Source organism: Drosophila persimilis, unplaced genomic scaffold, assembly GCF_003286085.1.
Source record: "Drosophila persimilis strain 14011-0111.01,24,50 unplaced genomic scaffold, DperRS2 tig00000000-arrow-pilon, whole genome shotgun sequence".
Lineage (NCBI taxonomy): Eukaryota > Metazoa > Arthropoda > Insecta > Diptera > Drosophilidae > Drosophila > Drosophila persimilis.
The window spans coordinates 2110046-2124515 of NW_020825288.1; the positions used below are offsets into that span (position 1 = coordinate 2110046).

At 47.3% G+C, this 14470-nt stretch overlaps 7 protein-coding genes across 7 annotated transcripts; 3 read left to right on the forward strand and 4 right to left on the reverse strand.

The window, feature by feature from the left end:
- The first annotated feature begins 553 nt into the window (after window positions 1-553).
- Window positions 554-2394, forward strand: LOC6595163 (lysoplasmalogenase-like protein TMEM86A). Its single transcript, XM_002020254.2, has 4 exons — window positions 554-787; window positions 1346-1515; window positions 1582-1772; window positions 1837-2394. The coding sequence occupies exons 1-4, from the start codon at window positions 767-769 to the stop codon at window positions 2160-2162; spliced, it is 708 nt and encodes a 235-aa protein (XP_002020290.1). The 5' UTR covers window positions 554-766; the 3' UTR covers window positions 2163-2394.
- Window positions 2395-3388: 994 nt separating this feature from the next.
- LOC6595162 (mitotic checkpoint protein BUB3) lies at window positions 3389-4537 on the forward strand. Its single transcript, XM_002020253.2, has 2 exons — window positions 3389-3584; window positions 3649-4537. Exons 1-2 carry the CDS (start codon window positions 3393-3395, stop codon window positions 4435-4437), a joined length of 981 nt encoding a protein of 326 aa, XP_002020289.1. The 5' UTR covers window positions 3389-3392; the 3' UTR covers window positions 4438-4537.
- Window positions 4517-6398, reverse strand: LOC6595161 (pickpocket protein 19). Its single transcript, XM_026995422.1, has 4 exons — window positions 5485-6398; window positions 5270-5422; window positions 4836-5215; window positions 4517-4776 (listed from the first exon to the last, which is right to left on the reverse strand). Exons 1-4 carry the CDS (start codon window positions 6367-6369, stop codon window positions 4533-4535), a joined length of 1662 nt encoding a protein of 553 aa, XP_026851223.1. The 5' UTR covers window positions 6370-6398; the 3' UTR covers window positions 4517-4532.
- Window positions 6399-6410: 12 nt separating this feature from the next.
- Window positions 6411-7058, reverse strand: LOC6595160 (general odorant-binding protein 99a). The gene is made up of 2 exons (XM_002020251.2): window positions 6974-7058; window positions 6411-6859 (listed from the first exon to the last, which is right to left on the reverse strand). The coding sequence occupies exons 1-2, from the start codon at window positions 7010-7012 to the stop codon at window positions 6470-6472; spliced, it is 429 nt and encodes a 142-aa protein (XP_002020287.1). The 5' UTR covers window positions 7013-7058; the 3' UTR covers window positions 6411-6469.
- Window positions 7059-7653: 595 nt separating this feature from the next.
- Window positions 7654-9570, reverse strand: LOC6595159 (pickpocket protein 28). Its single transcript, XM_002020250.2, has 7 exons — window positions 9532-9570; window positions 9305-9462; window positions 8665-9250; window positions 8458-8607; window positions 8198-8399; window positions 7901-8137; window positions 7654-7836 (listed from the first exon to the last, which is right to left on the reverse strand). The coding sequence occupies exons 1-7, from the start codon at window positions 9568-9570 to the stop codon at window positions 7730-7732; spliced, it is 1479 nt and encodes a 492-aa protein (XP_002020286.2). The 3' UTR covers window positions 7654-7729.
- Window positions 9571-9710: 140 nt separating this feature from the next.
- Window positions 9711-11810, forward strand: LOC113564885 (pickpocket protein 19). Its single transcript, XM_026984097.1, has 7 exons — window positions 9711-9862; window positions 9921-10575; window positions 10639-10939; window positions 10994-11041; window positions 11098-11242; window positions 11302-11408; window positions 11467-11810. The coding sequence occupies exons 1-7, from the start codon at window positions 9711-9713 to the stop codon at window positions 11742-11744; spliced, it is 1686 nt and encodes a 561-aa protein (XP_026839898.1). The 3' UTR covers window positions 11745-11810.
- On the reverse strand, window positions 11774-13211 carry LOC6604545 (pickpocket protein 19). Its single transcript, XM_026984102.1, has 6 exons — window positions 13014-13211; window positions 12552-12960; window positions 12437-12490; window positions 12233-12368; window positions 12063-12175; window positions 11774-12005 (listed from the first exon to the last, which is right to left on the reverse strand). Exons 1-6 carry the CDS (start codon window positions 13209-13211, stop codon window positions 11803-11805), a joined length of 1113 nt encoding a protein of 370 aa, XP_026839903.1. The 3' UTR covers window positions 11774-11802.
- Between the last annotated feature and the right edge of the window lie 1259 nt (window positions 13212-14470).

Sequence of the window (14470 nt, forward strand, 5' to 3'; positions counted from 1 at the left end):
GCGAAAAAGTTTCCCCAAGCTTCAGTGAAAGCTCCAAAAAGCCAGTGAAAGTGTGCAGAGATTGTTGCATTGTTTTGAATTTCGCTGGGGCAGAGCAAGAGTAAGAGAGAGGAAGAGTGAAAGAGAGCGAGAGCGGCCAAGACAGAAAGAGTGCGCATGTCTATCTTTTTGGATGTTCTCAGATGATGCTGGCGAAGCTTTTGGGGCCAACGTGGGGCATATTCTACAACAAACCTGTTGCGTGAGCAAAGTGTCTCTCTCTCTCTCTGCGCTCTCTCTGCTTGGTTGCGCTCTTGCGTTCCACATGCGTTGATAATAGCAAAGGTACGAAATAATCAATCTCTGCCCTCAGCCGTTTGTGTATCTGTACTTGCAAGCGGGGCAGCCTGAATGCTGCACACCACATGGAGGGAGCCACTGTCCAACCACCCACCATCCCCCACCCCCTTGGCACCGGTGTGCGCTCCCAGCTGAAAACTTTTTCTTTATTACTCTCCAGCAATCAAACTGTGTGGAAGCGAATTGAAAACATTATACGGACGCTACGGTTCAGTTTGTTGACGTTGGTCAAAAGTGCGCAACGTGTTCTATTGCTTGGCGGGGGGGCAGCAGGCCTGTCTGTGATAGAGAGAGAGATAGAGAGAGGGACTTGGTCAAGTTTTTGTTTATTTTCGATTCAAAGTCGGTGGCCGCTTTAACCGTGTGAAAGTGCAGCTTGATTAAATTGACGCTAATAACAATAGCAATTTACTCCCTAATCATCACAATGAACGATTTTGGGAAATTTGTAAGTAACTTCGAATGAAATCAGTGCGGATTCTACTCGTATTTCTGCATGCAATACAGAAATCTGACACCATTGCTCGCCTTTGTTTAAGCTTGATTCATTTTCTGTACACCTTTCTTTGTTTGTTTGTGCGCCTGCACGGATGCTTTATCTAACCGCAGAAAAGTGTAAAGTGAATGTAAAGCTTTCGTCCTTGACCTTGCACACATCTCCCGTGCTCTGGATTGAGAGCGCCGAGAGCCCTCTCAACGGCACTGCAGCTCTGTCCGCGGAAAAGCTCTGTCGTGCAGCAAAAGCGAAAGTTACGCCAACCCCCAGAAACCTCCCTAAGTACCTGCTAATGGTATGCAAATTACAATCATCATAAAACCATAAATGTTTGATCAGGGGATTGGGGTTTGGCAGCCAACGCCAATGCGTTAATCTAATCAGAATCGAAAACGTTCGATTGTATAATCGGGGTGGGGTGGGGTGTGAGTGCGTAGTTTGGACCCACCATGGTTCGATTAGCGATAATCGTATGGCTATTTCATATTCTTCTCTTCACTTGATACTCAGGTCAAAACGCATGGCCCGAGGCTGGCGCCCTTTGTGGCCACCCTGATACTGTACTTCTCGCTGGTGCGCCAGGATCCCCAAGGAGAGCTATGGACCACAGTGCTCAAGTGTTTGCCCATTGTGGCCTTGATGTTTTATGTGGTGGCTAATGGGTTCTCGCTTAAAAAGGAGTAAGTGCTTGCAGTGCTGTTCTTAAACCTCTTCCACAAAAACTAATCGTATGCTACTCCTGATAGCTACCGCCGATCGCTCTGGATACTTCTTGGTCTGGTCTTCTCCTGCGGTGGCGATGCCCTGCTCAATGTCAACCTCTTTCCCTTTGGAATGGTCAGCTTTGGGGTGGCCCATGTGTTCTACATCTGCGCCTTTGGCTGGAAGCCACTCAAGTGGCCCATCGGACTGGCTCTCTATGTGGCCGTGTCGCTGTGTAAGTGGGGTCAAAGCTTTGGACGAGCCTTTCATCTCTAATGTTTCCCCCCTTTACGTCGCAGTTGTGTACTTTGTGCACCAGAAACTGGACGAGATACTCATCATTGGAGTCCCCATCTACTGTTACCTGATCACCACCATGCTGTGGCGCGCCCTGGCCCGGGCTGTGGATGCCAAGAATTTCCTCGCCATTTTCTGCGCCGTGGGAGCCGTTCTGTTCGTCGTTTCAGATGCCCTGATCGCCGTCACCATGTTCGTGGGCGTGCCCCTGCCCTGTCCCCGGCTGCAGATCATGATCACCTACTACGCTGCCCAGTTCGCCATCGCGCTGAGCACTGCGGACGACGGGCCGCAGTCCTTTCGGTCCTATCGCAGGAAAATCAAGTAATAGCAGCCCAGAATGCTCCACTGAGGATGGAACCCAGTGAAAAACAACGCAACCACCAAAATTAGTACTTCCAAAATACTAGAGTAATGCCATTTACGCGCGCCTCTTCCGCATCCCTGTAGTTTAGTCTAAGCCAAATATATTGTTGGAGTTGGATGCGGAGGGAGCGGATCTTCGTAGAGTTAGTAGATGTTTCTTGACTTTTCAACTAATATAGATACTATTAATTGTAGTTTGTTTGATGATTCTTCGATGATCGAGTTGTTGTTTCAAAAACACGTTACATTTTGAATTTAAGATGTACGATACAGCGTATCTACATACACATTTTACATTAAGTAGCGCCAGTATATGAATATATTCGGTGTCCGTTGTTGGTACTACGAAAATGCAAAATATCGACTGTGACAGTAGGGGTATTCATGGATCACAGATACCACATTACGGCCCAATTACCCAATTATCTGCAATATATGATCTACAAGAAGAATATACAATTAGTAATTTTATCCGTCGTTGAGCTGTTTAAATAGCGGCGGCTTAAGTGGGCTAAGTTCGTTTTTGTCATGGGTATATTTTTTGGTATATTTAAAAAAAACACGGTATATTTTGGTATATTTCAAACCTTCAGTCTGGCAGTTTTTGCGATTTTAAAAAATCTTTTATTTATTTGGGGTCAAAATTGAACGGAATATCGGTATATAATGGTACATATATTTAAGAAGAAAGGGTATAGAAACTTCGATAAGCAGGTTTTTGAATTTTAGCTCGCAAATCGTACTTTCGTGTATCATTTACTTGAATAGATTGCATTTAAATCCTTTTCACTAACTCACTTTCAAACAATTTATATTTGGCGCACAAGTTTGGTATTTTCGCTAAAACCTTTTTTTGTTTGACCATTTTTGCTAAAACCTTTTTTTACGCAAAATGCAATAAAAGCAAGTATTAAGAATAAGCCAGTTAAGGAAATAATTGATTGACCGAGCGTACAAAATGATATGGGCATGGCAAAATGGTCTATATAGTTTGTAATATTGGACGGAATATAAAAAACGAGGAATATGTAAAATATAACATGAGTGCCTCAGTATATTTGCGGTAAATTTTGATATATTTCGATATTTATCGGACGGCATTTTTTATCGATCAATTCCAAAAAGTGACGCCGGCTTGCAAATTTTGACTCGAAATATAATTAAATTGTAAATTTTTAAAAAAATTAACAAAATGCGACCGCCAGAGTTTAAATTGAACAATCCGCCAGAGGACTTGATATCGGCTGTGAAATTCGGCCCCAAATCGAACCAGTACATGGCGGCATCGTCATGGGACGGAACGCTTCGCTTCTACGATGTGGCGGCAAACCAGATGCGGCAGAAATTCCTGCAAGATGCGCCAATTCTTGACTGTGCCTTCATGGTCTGTACACTGTGTGATTGTTGACAAACTTCCCCACCCCCTAATGCAATTGTTTATGCAACAGGATATTGTGCACGTGGTGAGCGGCTCGCTGGACAACCAGCTGCGCCTCTTCGATGTGAACACCCAGACGGAGACCATTGTGGGTGCCCACGAGAACGCGGTGCGTTGTGTGGAACATGCCGAATACGTAAATGGCATCTTGACGGGCAGCTGGGACAAGAATGTTAAACTCTGGGACATGCGCGAGAAGCGCTGCGTTGGCACCTTCGAACAGAACAACGGCAAGGTGTATTCCATGTCTGTGATTGACGAGAAGATTGTGGTGGCTACCTCCGACCGCAAGGTGCTCATCTGGGACCTGCGCAAAATGGACAGCTATATAATGAAGCGCGAGTCCTCGCTGAAGTACCAGACGCGTTGCATTCGCCTCTTCCCCAACAAAGAGGGCTACGTGATGTCCTCGATTGAGGGCCGTGTGGCAGTCGAGTACTTGGACCACGACCCCGAGGTGCAGCGTCGTAAATTTGCCTTCAAATGCCATCGGAACAGGGATAACAACATCGAACAGATTTATCCGGTGAATGCGCTCAGCTTCCACAACGTTTATCACACATTTGCCACTGGCGGCTCCGATTGCATTGTTAACATCTGGGACGGCTTTAACAAAAAGCGTCTGTGCCAGTTCCACGAATATGACACCTCCATTTCAACTCTAAACTTTAGCTCCGATGGCAGTGCCCTGGCCATTGGCTGCTCCTACCTGGACCAACTGCCCGAGACGCCCGCCACCGTGCCTCATCCGACCATTTATATAAGATATCCGACTGACCAAGAAACAAAGCAGAAATGAGTGACGTGCATCTCGACTAACATTTTCCACTCTCATGTTTTTAGTTGTTACCAAGGAGCAGAGTAAATACATATATGTAATCGTATCAGTATCAGTTAAATAATCCACTCTTTTGCCTTAGAGTATCCCTCTCTGATAAGTGTCCACAGCAGCTTTCCCAGCACGACGAAGAGCTCGACGAAACTTATTGCAGAGGCGCCAATATAAAGACTTATGATACCCCCAAAGTGGGCCATCAAATCGAGACTTGTGTACTTGAGTTTGGTCACGATTTTGGTCATCACTCGCTGGCCGTAATATATCTGTGCCTTAATTACTCTGTTGGTCTGGTTTTTATCGCTGTCCACGACACAGAAATTGGTGAGATTTTGATTTTGATTTGGTTTTGGCTTACTTACTAATCCAATTTCCGGACGTTGACCGTCATTTGGTATTTTCGGGAGCTGCAATTGTCGGGGCAATGACATGTGTGACCGCGTCGCCAGTCGTTTATGTACTTCTCCTGGTCGCCCACCTTTACATAGCTGAAGATATCGGCATTGAGACTGAGGCATTTCGCGTCCAAGATTCCGCACTCACGAATGCCCTCTGTAACTGCAGGATGAGAGCTGAGAAGTCTGAGAAAGAAGTACATGAACAGAACCCTACCTATGGGTGGTAGGAAAACTGGTGTCGAGCAGTTGCAGGCTTTTATCACTACCTGGTGAAGGCACACAACAATGCAGTTTTCCCGATTGTAGACCAATGTCGTGTCCTGGTAATGAGGGTTTTTCTCGTTCTTCTCGGAGGAAACAAATCAGCATTTCCACAAAGGTCAAATCGAAGTACTCACATCAAAGTAGCACCGTCGCTTCTCGGGACTCATCTCGTATGTGTTCGGAGACGTCTCGGTGACCATTGGATGCACTGCCACAAAGTTCTCAGTTTCCGGATGGAGGTGATAAACCATGTTGTTTGACCACTGACGGGGCTCCTTGATCATGAGCTGGTGAGAAATGAAATGAAATGCAATGAAGGAGCTTTCTTCGATGTGGTTTCTGCACCCACACTCATTCCATAGGGGAGTTTTGTGCCAGCTCTAAGATAGGATTCATTCAGGTTAATAGTGAACTTCAGACCCGACTCTTCGCCAGCAGTGCTCAGTTTGTACGGGTAAAACTTGTTGGTGAGCTGCTTCTTGCGCGAGTGTTCAGAGATGAGCGAGTTGAAGACCAGACACTGCCCCTTCTCGGTTTGCTCCGACACAAAGAGCTTGCAGCAGTCGTACGGCGTCTCATCGAAGACACAGGAGTCCGGGACGAATAGTTCGTCGCAGCGATGGGACAAATAGTTTATCACCGTTCTCACATTCAACGATTCCAGCGCAGTAAGATTGCGCTTGGACAAGTTATGCGCTTTGTTGAAGTTCACAAACGTCGTCTGCTCCAGGACAAGGAGAAACTGGCGGAATGTTTCCATTAGCTCGGCATCAGGATGACGGGGCAAGAATCGCAGGACGGCAGCTGGAGTACGTAACCAGTTGACATGATTCCACGGACAGATCGCCACCGCCGGGAAGTCGATGTGGTATACTGGCATCTGAGTGGTGTCTATCAGGCTGACCAGCAGCTGTTCGCTGTGGCGATGCATCAGTACGGAGTACAGGCTGAAGCAGGTGACGGCCGCCCCCACTACGATGCACAGCCACATGCAGCGCACCCAGAAATGCCTCTCTGTGAACACATTCTGCATTCCGTGGATTGTGGAGTGGGCAAGTGAATCAGTCAGACGATTCAGCACCTTCTTCTTCAGCAAATTCTGCTTGAAACGGAGCAGACCTTGGCCGCCTTTTGGACGCGGGGCCACGAGTTCCTTGGTGTACAGCAACATTTCGAATGGCCAACATTTGGTGAAGTTCTGCCACAGGAGAAACCCCACCCGTCGACCCTCCATTAGCAGCTACGATGGGTGTGACCAAGTGGAAAGTCAAGTGGTACGTTCAATGGGTTTATTAACTAAATTAATGGCTATCAGTAATGGGTATCAACTATTTCTAGGCCTTGGGGGCCAGGCTCTTCTGGATCTTCTGCAGGTGCTCCTTCAGGAGGCAGGTGGCACCGCGGTAGGCCCACTCGCAGGCATTGGATCCTTGCTCGTTCTTGTCCACGCAAGCAGCGATGCTGCTATGCATCGCCTCGTTGTGGTCGGCATGTCCGAGCTCGAGCTGCTGGTGGATGTTCTCCACACTGAAGCCAGTCTGGACATCGAACAGGCCCCACTTGGTGAACACGCACTTAATGTAGCACTGGGTCTTGGCATCGTTGGGATACTGCCACTTCGTGTACTGCTCCACAAGATCGGCAGGCACGCCCAGTTCCTTGACGCACTCGTCGCGATAGGCCAGCATATTATCGCGATTCTTCAAGACATATTCGGCTGAGGCCTGTGACCGGCACCAGAGAAATTGTTTGGTTAATTATTTTCCATATTTTTGGGTCAGGTTTGAAGGGTTATCAACGGTTGGGTTGGGTTGAGTTCATCTATACCAAACACTTACCAAACTAATCAGCACGCAGATGGCAACTAAGACTTTCATTTTGCTGTTTGAAAATTGTGTGTGGTGGCGGCTTGGGCGATGAAGCGGAGACTGTGCCTGATCAGGCCAGACCAGCTGCTATTTATACCCCCAGGCGCGTCATGGACTTGGTACCGCACCTGAATACTGGAATGGAACGGACGGGAAATGCTCGACAGAGGGAGGGAGATTACGCTGCTCGATTCGATTTATTCATGCTCTTTCAGAAGGAACTTTGCCAGCAATGATCTCTTTTGTGATGCGATCAAGTGGACAACAAAGATTTCTTTTATGACATCTGATAACCTACAGATCGGCTCGTGTGGCTTAGTCTGTCGCCTTTAAACTTTGACATATTCTCGTACATATATGTATGCATACTTACCTTGTTCCTTAAAATCATTGTGAAAGAATTTCTCTTTATGTTGTATACTAATTGAATTTTGCTCAAATGCAACCCCAGAACATGTGCACTGACTCACTCATATATACCTGGTATATAGCGTATGTACATACATATGTACTAATACAATCTACAAACCGATACCCTAGCTGGCAAGGTAGTTTTCCACTGCCTCGTCAGGTAGTTAAACTCTAAACAATTCCCCTAATGCGTTTTTTCTTCTGAATTTATTTATGTTCGTCTGAACACTGAATCGCTGTTCCGATTACAGGTAAAGAAACGTGAGAAAGCAGCTGTGGCTGTTTCAGATTCAATAAGGGAGAGGAGGGGCAGTGCTATCCGTCGCTGGGCAGCCGACAACAGGCGAAGTGGTCCAGGATGGCATTAACCCAGCCCAAGACCGAGATTCCCATAATCAGACCTGCTATGCCACCATAGGAAACTGTGGTTGAATGGAGTAGAGTGGGTGAGACTGGAGATCCTGTCGAAGCGAGAGTGAGACTCACCCATCAGATCGATGAGGGTGAAGCGCAGCATGGAGCGATACGAGAAGAGGGTCTCCTCCTGAAAGTATACGTCTATCTCGATTACCGAATTGTTGTTCTCCACGCTGCTCAATCGTTCGGTATAGGTGGAGGAGTGGTACTGTGTATGATCGCACTGCGGGAAGCAGCCGCAGTCGACGGTCGTAAAGATGTTATCTCTGGACTCCTCGATGATGTTGCTCATGGAGAACAGCGAAACTGTCGGTTGGCAATCAGATTAACTCATGGTATGATATGGCATCCTATCGCAAAACTCACGTCTGTTGTCATTGAAGCAGGGCAAGTGCTTCACCCCACAAAGTTTTGTTCCATTATAGTAGCTTGATTCTGTGATATTTTCCATCCTTGTAGTCACCGGACGGGGCAGATTCACGGTGCAGTTGCATTTTTTCAAGATGTACTGCACATGGCACTTGTAAATACACTCGGATCGCGACTGGCCCAGACGTACAATCTCACTCTGCAACGATAAAGCTTGTAATGGTTGCCCCATTGCTCAGAAAGGTATTCGCCATCACCTCGAACAGACAGCGGCGCATTTGGACTGGCCGGGCCTTGACGTCTGCCTCGGCTGTGAAGCGCAGTGGCTCTACGGGTATGACAATACGATCCTCAGTGGAATAGGCAATACTGTGGCCCAGTTGCTGAGTGGGTTCATGCACAATCACCTGAATTATACGTATTATATATTATTGTATTACTAAAATAATTGATTGCCAACTCACCCCCAGCATATTTATATTAAAGAAATTTTGATTACGATGTATCTTCACATTAAGGCCGCTGAGGGATCCCGAGGCAGACGCAGACCACGGCCAAGTTTCGTCCGGAAATTCGCATCGCACTGAGTTGAAGACGTACGCAAACCCTTTAAAGGTGGAGACTGACCGAAAGAGGCTGCAGCAGTTCATGGGCTTACGGCGCCACGAGCATTCCGCGAAGAAATACTTGCAAGCGTCCTGGAAGGAATCATACACTGTGTCCATGTCCAAAGCTGTGGGATCTACATCTGCGTATTCGGGAAACTCTTCGAAGCTATGTTTGTCGAGTTGGACTGCATCTGGGGTTTGCCAAAGAACGGCCCGGGCCATATTGAAGACTCTGGTGTGGCGCTGCGCCTCATTTGACGCATTGAGATTGGTGACAGACATGGGGATGATGGTCACTGCGGGAAAATTGATCTCCGATACATGGACGTCGGTGCGTTCGATGGTGGTTTGAACCCAGTAGTAGAAGTACCGCTCCGAGGAGAGGATGCAGACATAGACAGTGGCTATGGCAAAAACCATCTTCAGCGGTATACGGGCACAGCTGTAATGGGGGTTAAAGTGGGGGGAGTGGCACGAAAGAGTGATGTCGACCTACCGCCTGACGGAAAGCCACTTATTGTTCCTCTTCTTGTCGTTTTTTTTGGACTTAATCTGCTTGCCCGACCCCTTCTCATCAACATCATCATCATCATTACCGAGTTGCGGTTCAGGCTGCCACTCAACTTCACCCATTTCGCTCAACCGAAGGACTGACTGTTTGGGAAAGTCACGGTTAATTGGGAGGCGAGCCCGCTAATCAATGAGTGCGACGACGACACGCACTTTTGTCACCGGGCTGGGCTTATCTTTTGCCGAAAACATAACTACTCAATTACAACCGATGTGAGCCGTAATGGATACCTGTCCGACAAAAGTTTCCCACTGCAATTTGCAGCCATTCCATAAAAGGGTTCCCCGGCATCCGGAGCAGAGCTCAGTGATTCCACGACACACGTCCCGGCATGGCGAAGGGTGACAAATCGGATACGCCGCAAAAGCAAGATACTAAGTGCTTTATGGAGTTGTTGCGCGTCTACTTTCGGAGCTACTGCGAAAAATCAACCATTCATTGCGTCCGCTATCTCTACGATCCGCAGCTACACAACCTGGAAAGGTCTCCATCCAGTGAGCACGGACTGCAATCCACTGATGAATCATCTTTCCCTTTGCAGACTTATCTGGTGCTTGCTGCTCTCCGTCAGCATTGCCCTGTCATGGTTCTTTTATCTGATGCTATCGGAACGCTTTGTGTCGCAGAAGCTGCAAACTGTCGTCCACGATCCCCAGTACCCCGTCTTTCTCGTCGAATTTCCAGCCGTTGGTATTTGCACTGACAATCGCATCAATTGGAGCCAGCTGCAGGCGGCCAAGTCGGAGTTCCTGCCTGCCAATGCGAGCTTGGAACTTGTGGAGTCCTTCACCACTTTGGTTGCTCGACTGGAGACGCTGCGCTTTGGCAGCTTTTCGGTGGGTCTGTCCGAGCTGGATGACGACAATCTCGAGGCAGTGAACTTCATCAACATCACAACGTTGGCCATGTTCCTGACCCTAAGTTGCCAGGATATCATGGTGCTCAACTCGTGTCAGTGGCGCAGCACAACCTTCGACTGCTGCGAGTACTTTGTGATGGAGAAAACCGAGTTTGGGTTCTGTCTGGTCTTCAACTCGGATTTGTCGCCGCGCTCGAAGGAGATCAAGAAACGCGAGGGCTCCCAATTCTATCCCCGTCACAATGCGAAGGCCGGCCAGAGCACGGGTCTCAACTTTGATCTGCTTCTAAATGAGAGCTTCAAGCGACCGAATTCCTTGGCCACCGATAAAGTCTATGTATGATGCTTGATGGAGTTGCTGCCTTTGGTATCCCATAAAAGTACCCTCTCCATGTTTTAGATAATGATCAAAAAGCCAGACCAAATGTCGAATGTGGTCTATTCCATGACCCAAAATACCGAGACCTATGTGACGGTTCGTCCCGACCTGACGTGGACCGATGAGACCACCCGGAGCATTCCCCCAGAACGTCGCAATTGCCTTTTTGTGGACGAGCAGCTCGAGCTGGATCCCGCGGACTCGGCCAAGAAGTATGGCAAGCCCTTCCAGCTTACCAACTGCCTGAATCGGTGCCATGAGTCGTACTTGATTCAGCTGTGCAACTGCTCCCTGCCCATTTTCTTTCTTCACAATCAAAAAGGTAAGTTGGGGCTTAGAGAGTGCTTCCAGAGGTGCCATTGTTCTTGTTTTTCAGTCAAGGAATGCACAGCGACCAGCCTCCGGTGCATCGCGAGGCATAATGGTGAGGACCACACAAAGCGGGGCGGGATCCTTCGATAACAATATCCCTTGTTGCAGATATTTTCAGCTACGATAAGCGTCGGGAGGAGGATGCTCTGTTTAGTGCCACCAAACCAGGCATGACATGCTCCTGTCTGGTGAACTGCTATCTGCTCGATTACTACACGGCCACAACGACGCTGCCTCTCTCTGCCAAGAGGATGTAAGATCTTTAGATCATTTCTTAGTGGACTTAGTGACTTATATAAAGAATGATTTCAGTCCAAAGGATCCGCAGCAGAAACTCTTCAGAGTGGATGTGCACTACCAAGTGGAGACGACGCCGCTGTACCGCACCAGTCTGGAATTTACCACGATTGATTTGATAGGTTTGATTTATGAATCTTAAAGCATGATATCTCTCCTTCATCTGTATTTATTTGACAGCTAACTTGGGTGGCATCTTTGGCCTGTGCTTGGGCGCCTCTATGGTCAGTGCATTCGAGTTGATTTACTATCTAACAGTCGGCTTTGGCATGCATCTCTACGACAACTCCTACTATGGCGTACTCCATCGGAAAATGAAGATAAAATGGGGCACCTTTAAGAGCTATTTGAAAAACGAAGTCACTCATTTAGCTGACCATCAGGTGCACCCATCCCAAAAGGACCAGACCACAAACAAAATTAGGCATCCGCTCCACCACCAGAGAAATGCCTGGTGAATGTTATTTATTGTTGATTTATACTCACATAGATGCTCATATTATACCTATAGTCCCGTCAACGTATATACTTAGCTGGAGTAATCTTTCTCTGTCCAAAGGGTATAGTAATTACTGCTGGTTGGAGTGGGCGTGGCTGGAAGGACAGTTTCCTCTCCCCATGCAAATATAAATAGAGGCCAATGGTGAAGAAGTATACCAGCTCAAAGGCACTGAGCAGTGAGGCGCCCAGGAAGAGGCCAATTATGCCACCGAAACTAGCTGAAAATTGTTATACAATGAAAAGATTGGACGACAGGTATGAGGGATTCTACACACCCAGCAATTCCACAAAGGTAAAACGCATATTGGTGTGGTACTGGATGAACCATCCCGACTGATAGAAAATGTCCAGGCGAATGGTACCCAACTCTGTGTGGGTGTCGTTATTACTGGGAGAGATGGAAAATGGAGATGGGAGAGCTATATAGGGTTGGGGATTTACTTACTCTAAGGTGCTGATACTAAATACTCGATCGAAGATTAGCTGAGTGCAACTTATGAAGCAGTTACAGATCATGCTCTCCTTGTACAGATTGTCCACGTACTCATCCTCCTGGGGATGGCGCTCCACGCTAAAAGTGACTATAAAATGTATGGGGAAATAGGAAAGGATATATGCATTCGTTTAATTGGGATTAGTATGCACTTACGTCTGTTATCTTGGAGACACTTAAAGTCCGATGGCCTGCAGACAGTAAAGTTATCTAATAGATGGATTACTTTTTTATTAATATTTGCATTCGCAAAGGACGGCCGTCTACTCACCCTTATCGGTTACCGGAAAGAAAACAGATGGCGAGCACTTGCACAGATTGATGACATGTTCCTGGTGACACTTGCTGCGACAGTTTCCCACCCAGTACTCAAAGCCCGGCAGATTCTTGTACTGAGGATGGGTAACCTCATCCGGAAAGATGCAGCGTCTGGCTCTGGGCGTCAAGGCTCGGGTTCGCTGATCCGTGGTAGTGATGCGGGGCACCATGCTGATCTGGGTTTGCGCCCCGTGTGGGACATGGCGCACGACATCGCTCCACTGCTGCGGTTGCTTGATCATCACGTATACGCCCCGTTTGTTGGGCCGAATAAGAGAGGAGTTCCTGAGTCGCAGGAAAACATCCAAGCCAGAGCCCTCACCATACTGTGGTGTGCGACGGGGATAGTACTTGTTATCCTTCTGTGGAGGGAACCACAAATGAGTTTCGAATCGGACCTTGCCCACCCACTTACCTCTTTCTGTCGCCTTGCTGGACTGATCAGTGAATTGAAAACCCAACAGGAGCCCGACTCTGTGAACTGCAACTCAAAAATCTCACAACAGTTCTGCGGGTTGCCCCGCCAGAGGCAGGCGGAAAAGAAATCACTGCACTTCAGCAGGACATACTCAATGACTGTTGCCACATCTAAGCGAGGAGAGGATTGTAGCATACAACGTACAGGTTATAGGAGCTGATGATAACTAAACGGGAGTAGGAAGTACGCGCTGGCTTCGGCTTTTGTCTCTGGTCGGCGGGGTGTGGGCATGGAGGACATTTTACTACCCATTTAGAGCTCTGGCAAATGGTCGAGATAAGAATGTATATACAAAATAAATCACGTACGAGTAGGGAAAGGATACTAGGAAAAGGGATACAGGGGGTCAAAGGGACAGATCAGCATGGATACGTAAACGAAGAAGATCACCGGTCAGATCTTTGTCGGCTGCGGTATCGCCCATTGGCGAGAACGCCCAACCTACCATGATCCTTCAGGGCCACCTATTAACAGTCAGGATCTTGGACGTAACTGTTACCGTTACAGTTACTGCACCGTCAAGTGGCCCGTGTGAAACCAGCAGAAGGCTGTTACGCGCGGATCCCAGGCAAAACGCAGCCCTCCTCCCGCCCAACAGACCGAGGGGCGCTGCTGCATGACGCACGGTGCGTAGCCGAACCGAACGCGAACATGCAAGAAAGATAGCTATTAGACTAACATTCGAGGAAAATTATCACTAAACTTACTAAGATACTAAGCATGCAATCAAAATACAAATACCACTACAATTACTAATTAATAGAAAGGTAATTTAATAAGAGGAAGAGAATTAGTGGTGGATATAATATGGTAGAGGGAATTATAATCCTAGCTTAAGACCCTAAACGGTTCATGCAAGGAATAATTCGATCTACAAAGTGGAAGGAACAACGGTATAAAAATTTCTAGTCAGTCTAATAGGAATCGTGAAGTTTATGCGGCTCAACAGATCAGGGCTGTCTATGTCACCCCTGATCAAGGATCCCTCCAACAAAGACTGCGGTGGGTCACCTCTCCGTCAGATGAGGTTGCATGGTTCCGATATAAGATATTTAGCCTTGGTTCATTTCCAAACTAACTTTATTTAAGCAATCCATAGTTCTTCATTGAAATTCCTATAAAACCTAACGCTAATAGTCCCTAATATAAGCCTGCTAGTCGTAAAACAGGTCTTGATAAGCTTTATCAAAGCTCACAAGATCTTCAACTCGAATTTTTGTACGGCCTAGTTTTAGGCTGTAATTTTGGAAGTTAGCCGTGGATAATTAAAACACAAGAAGGCACGACGAGCGTCGAATATTACAGGATGCAGACATAGACAGTGGCTATGGCAAAAACCATCATCAGCGGTATACGGGCACAGCTGTAATGGGGGTTAAAGTGGGGGGAGTGGC